A 6,000-nucleotide genomic window follows, 5' to 3' on the forward strand; every position below is an offset into this window, starting at 1 on the left:
ATTATTAGGAAATGGAAGACATACAAGATCACTGATAATTTCCCTCGATCTGGGGCTCCACGCAAGATCTCACCCCGTGGGGTCAAAATGATCACAAGAACGGTGAGCAAAAATCCCAGAACCACACGGGGGGACCTAGTGAATTACCTGCAGAGAGCTGGGACCAAAGTAACAAAGCCTACCATCAGTAACACACTACGCCGCCAGGGACTCAGATCCTGCAGTGCTAGACATGTCCCCCTGCTTAAGCCAGTACATGTCCAGGCCCGTCTGAAGTTTGCTAGAGAGCATTTGGATGATCCAGAAGAAGATTGGGAGAATGTCATATGGTCAGATGAAACCAAAATATGACTTTTTGGTTAAAACTTTGGAGGACAAAGAATGCTGAGTTGCATCCAAAGAACACCATACCTACTGTGAAGCATGGGGGTGGAAACATCATGCTTTGGGGCTGTTCTTCTGCAAAGGGACAAGGACAACTGAGCCGTGTAAAGGAAAGACTGAATGGGGCCATGTATCGTGAGATTTTGAGTGAAAACTTCCTTTCATCAGCAAGGGCATTGAAGATGAAACGTGGCTGGGTCTTTCAGCATGACAATGATCCCAAACACACTGCCCGGGCAACGAAGGAGTGGCTTCGTAAGAAGCATTTCAAGGTCCTGGAGTGGCCGAGTCAGTCTCCAGATCTCAACCCCATAGAAAATCTTTGGAGGGAGTTGAAAGTCCGTGTTGCCCAGCAACAACCCCAAAACATCACTGCACTAGAGGAGATCTGCATGAAGGAATGGGCCAAAATACCAGCAATGGTGTGTGAAAACCTTGTGAAGACTTACAGAAAACGTTTGACCTCTGTCATTGCCAAAAAAGGGTATATAACAAAGTATTGAGATAAAGTTTTGTTATTGACCAAATACTTATTTTCCACCATAATTTTTATCTAATTTTGTCTGTCATAGTTGAAGTGTACCTATGATGAAAATTACAGGCCTCTATCATCTTTTTAAGTGGGAGAACTTGCACAATTGGTGGCTGACTAAATACTTTTTTGCCCCACTGTACATGCATGTAACAGCAGTTTAATCCTCAAAAGCAAGGCCTGTAGAGAGCAGTGTTCTCACATTTCTGTTACTTCTGGCAATATTTTGATTCCTAAAGTTGTTTCTGAGTCTTGTTTTAAAATGTTCTGTTTTTACAGTCATATCAAGACTATGCTTTAGAAAAAAAGATAGTTGATGATGATTTTAAGCTCTATTTAACTTATGTCACCCAGTGACATAATGACACCCTGTCACCAGCTCTTTTACTGAACTTCAATTTTTTTAAATACATTTAAAATATATATATATATAGATACCAAAGAAGTGACATTGGTTGACAGATATTACACATTAGCAAGGGTATGTTGGGCTTTTTGCATTCTATCCTCATTGACGACGAGCCTGCGTCATTTCCGGATGTTGCCTCCCCCTTTTTTTTATTGACATTTCGCTTAATTCTAGCTTGCGGGCTACAGGCGTTTTGCAGGGTCATTTGTTTTTTATTCGGTGACATTTAGCACCACGTCTTCTGAACGGATAGGTGCATGTTTTGCACAAAAGAGAGGCGTTTGTAGGTGTCAGGTTGTTGGAAAATTGTAGAGACAACATCTTTCTTCCTTTGGATTCCTGACGTTTTGGCTTCCTTTGTCAGCTTGACTTCCGTTTTCATGTGCAATCAACAGTGGAAAAATAGCTAGCTATCTTGCTAGGAAAACCCTAGCCAATGTATTAAGTTGTACTTAGGCATGAGCAATATACGACTTTCTATCGGCAAATAAGTCTGCTCTAAGGGGCTCCTTTCCAACGTTGGTTTGTAAGCTAGTTTTCAGGCTAGTTTCCTAACACGGATGCTAGGTGTCTAGCAAGGATAGCTAACTTGCTAACAATACTGCTGCACATTTCTCACTATTGTCCGTCGGTACGCTGTTCTAGAAGTGTCGAAATATTTGAATGAGAGGTCGTACATTTACTGTCCTCTTACATTATTTTTTGTACTGAGGCCCGAAGAAACTACGTTTTTAGCTAGCCCCAGCTAGCTTAATTAGCTAAGCAAAACACCATGTTTCGATATTTAAATGACGTGGATGACAACCCTTACATGATGTGAGTATCGTATTGCCTTTTATCCAAACGAACTGCATGTTTTGCTTTTATACCCATTTGAATGAATCAACCCAGTCGTTGTCGTTTGTTCTGAGATTTAAAGGCCTAATCTCCTGCCACCATGTGTAGGCAGGCAGCCAGAATATATTAGGTAACTACATACACCACATAGTTAACTATATCACGGCTGGGATGGATCATGGTTATGTCTAGCTTATTTTTTACATGAGAATGTGTTTACCCCTTATATTCTCATTCCATGATGAAAAACCATGGTCAAGAGTACAGGTGGATTTCTCACCTGAGTTTTCATCATTATGTCAGCAATCCCTTTCCTTATTCACTGCTGTGTGTTTTTTCATGGTCTGTATCCTCAGTGAGATAAATTGTTTCTGTTTTGAAGGGATCCATTCGCAGCCCAGAGGCAACAGATGAGGAGTCTGTTTGGGTCGTTTGGCTACGAACCTTTCCCCCTCAGCCCTCAGATTCAGCCTCCCCGTGCACCCCACCTTCAGGTGTGTGTGAGCGAGAGTGTCAATACTCTGAGTATCTCTAGTAAGTGTGTGTGATGTTGGGTTCAATTCCATTTCAAATTTAGGAAGTACACTACAATTCAAATTATCTTCAATGGGTAAACATTGGAATTTGATTTGGACTTAGGATAACCTTTTGAATTGACTGTAATTAAAATGGAATCGACCCAACCCTGGTAGGTATACACCATAGCTGTTTCCCCTTTGATTATATGTAGTGTTGTCTAATTTTATATTACTTCATGCCACACTGCATTGCTACTGCATATTTGTTGTCTGCTGTTAAATAACCTCCTACTGCTTTTCAGGCTGGAGCCCTGCAGCCGTTTGGAATGATGGGAATGGTGAGTCCTTGTTCCTGCGTGTTAAGATGTTATCTCTGCCTCTTAGAGCCCAGAATGCACCGTTCCAATATGTTCAAAACTAATTCTCAATTTCAAAATTGGATAACTGACTTCCTCATGTGTTCCTTCCCCAGGGGGGAGGCTTCATGGACATGTTTGGAATGATGGGAGGAATGATGGAGAACATGGTGAGTATTTTCAGAGATTCCTGGTATTCCCTCACCTGCTTTCCCAGATTCAGATCAGACATGTTCCTGGGCTATAAAACACCCTCAATGGAGATTCTCTGTGTCCAGAAAAAAATCATTTTAGAGTTAACGTTTTGTGACCCAGCAACAACTCTGTCTAAAGCAAAGTCCCAACATGAGTTCAGTGGTTGAAACTTAAACATAATCCAGCTAGACAAGATGTGTTATCTTCTTTCCCTTTAGGACAGAATGTCTGGTTCGCCAAACTGTCAGACGTTCTCTTCCTCCACAGTCATCTCCTACTCCTCCTCAGACATGGGAGCCCCTAAAGTCTACCAGCAGACCAGCGAACTGAGGACTGCACCTGGAGGGGTAAGAGAGCAGGCCAAATTACATTTACTGCTGTGATTGCATGTACATTTGTTCAGTAGGGGTTTACAATGCCAGTCCTCCAGAGCTACTGGCCTCTACTACCAGCTCCCTGCTGAACACTACCTCCTGCCCTCAGATTCGTGAGACGCGCCAATCGATGCGTGACAGCGAGAGCGGCTTGGAGCGCCTGGCTATTGGCCACCACATCTGGGACCGCGGTCACGTGATGGAGCGCTCCCGAAACCGGCACACCGGCGACCGCGAAGAACGGCAGGACTACATCAACCTGGAGGAGAGTAAGTCACGGAGCTACATGTGCTACTCACTACGGTTCTCCAGAATCAGTATGACCATACCCATGTTTCTACTCACTACGGTTCTCCAGAATCAGTATAACCATACCCATGTTTCTACTCACTACGGTTCTCCAGAATCAGTATGACCATACCCATGTTTCTACTCACTACGGTTCTCCAGAATCAGTATGACCATACCCATGTTTCTACTCACTACGGTTCTCCAGAATCAGTATGACCATACCCATGTTTCTACTCACTACGGTTCTCCAGAATCAGTATGACCATACCCATGTTTCTACTCACTACGGTTCTCCAGAATCAGTATGACCATACCCATGTTTCTACTCACTACGGTTCTCCAGAATCAGTATGACCATACCCATGTTTCTAACCCTCAAGTAATAATGAACTATTTGCCTTGTGGGTAAAAAAGCATATGGATGCTAAATGGCTGTATTTGCAACGGTTTGTTTCCATTGCTAGACTTGCCTGTTTAGAGTTACATCTGGCCAGGTTTCTGACCCCAACCCCCCTCTCCCCTGTCTCTCAGGTGAGGCTGCTGCCTTCGATGAGGAGTGGAGGAGCACAGCCGGAAGGTACCCTCCCCCAAATGCACGGGGGATAGATTACGGCCGGGACAGGAGGGCAGGTGGGCAACAGCTGGCCCTCGCCGCCCCACCCAGCTCCTCGTCTCCGCCCGCCCCTCGCCATGAGTCTCCCAGACACCTCCCACCTGCAACTCGTCCCCGTTACGACTGGTGAGAGGTAGGAGGAGCATGACCTGTATGTCTGTGTGTGTTTGTAAAAGTGTGTGTACTGTGGACAGCACTGCACTGCACAGTCCCAAATCAATTCTTGTACCCTTTGTTGATCTGAAAGTAGTGGATAGGTATCAACCCTGATATAGGGTCTTTGCTTACGCCAATCCCGATCCAGTCCTTTCAAATCCACTAGGTGAGTCAATAAGGTCCAAGGAACAGATGAGATCAGTCTGGAACTGGGCCTGTCCCAGTTGTTAGCCTGTCTGTGGTCAATGGGTATATCCTGCTGTGTGGGGTTTTAGGCTGGGTTTCTGTACAGCACTTTGTGACATCGCCTGATGTAAAAAGGGCTTTATTAACATATTTTATTGATTGATCTCAATAGTCTACAGTGGTTTATGTTACACCACTCGTCCATCTGCTCTGACATTAAACAAGTGGACAGACAACCTCAGTCCCATTAAGAATCCTCCATATTGCTTTTGACATAGCCAATGTTTTCAGATCAGTGTAGGAGAGGAGATAAGAAGCCACTATGACAGTTGAAATCCACATCACCCACTGATGATGTCATGTGTTTTCTCCTGCCAGGGGTCAAGGGTGAAAGGTGAGCAGAAGGATGGAGGAGAGGATACTGAGGGGATCTGCCTGATGCTGTGAACGAAGAAGGGAGGAGAGGGTCACGACTGACCGTGAAGATATTTGATATGATGGGACTGTCTATATATAAACTATACATTTAACACACACATACACACATCAGAACCCAACACACTCAATACCTGCAATTATGGTTCAACCTATCTGCTGTTACCGTTCACATACACGTGTGGACACACATGTACACACATGATTACACACACTCAAGTTGTATATAGAGCCACCCTCCAACTTTACATGCGTTAATTGCCCACCTCACTATATAAATATATATACATTGCCACACTACATACTACACATGTGCTGTACAGTCCATATATGTTTGTGTAGACACTAGTGTGTCTGTGAATTTAATTGTATACTGTTGACTAATTAAACTAATTAATGAAAACAAACATTAAACATTGTTAGATAATTGCACACTGTGTTGTGGTTTGTCATGGAATAGTGAGTGGATAGGTTATGTTTTTAGAACAGGTTTTGACCTGACAAGGACTGACATAACTAAAGGTGGTACAGGAGCAATGGAGTTTGCTGGTGTTTTTCTGTCTTTATACAGTCTCTTGTCTGAAAATCCCATTTCCATGTAGGAAGTAAACTGATGTTCCAATACACATTTTTTTTTTTGTAAACCCATGAGAATTGGAATTTCAGTTTACTTCCTGATTTGGCACAATTGAAGTGGAATTGATCCCAACCCTG

At 43.5% G+C, this 6,000-nt stretch overlaps 1 protein-coding gene across 2 annotated transcripts; it reads left to right on the plus strand.

The window, feature by feature from the left end:
- The first annotated feature begins 1,465 nt into the window (after positions 1-1,465).
- On the plus strand, positions 1,466-5,718 carry LOC135521928 (myeloid leukemia factor 2-like). 2 transcript variants are annotated; one of them, XM_064947745.1, is made up of 8 exons: positions 1,466-2,141; positions 2,545-2,656; positions 2,983-3,018; positions 3,153-3,206; positions 3,450-3,578; positions 3,715-3,874; positions 4,428-4,635; positions 5,230-5,718. In XM_064947745.1, the coding sequence occupies exons 1-8, from the start codon at positions 2,098-2,100 to the stop codon at positions 5,240-5,242; spliced, it is 756 nt and encodes a 251-aa protein (XP_064803817.1). In that variant the 5' UTR covers positions 1,466-2,097; the 3' UTR covers positions 5,243-5,718. The 2 variants fall into 2 exon arrangements, with proteins under 2 accessions (XP_064803817.1, XP_064803818.1); XM_064947746.1 differs by having other exon boundaries at positions 1,467-2,141; positions 4,428-4,642.
- Positions 5,719-6,000: the final 282 nt, after the last annotated feature.

The sequence above is a fragment of the Oncorhynchus masou genome, chromosome 30 (assembly GCF_036934945.1).
Source record: "Oncorhynchus masou masou isolate Uvic2021 chromosome 30, UVic_Omas_1.1, whole genome shotgun sequence".
NCBI classification, from domain to species: domain Eukaryota; kingdom Metazoa; phylum Chordata; class Actinopteri; order Salmoniformes; family Salmonidae; genus Oncorhynchus; species Oncorhynchus masou.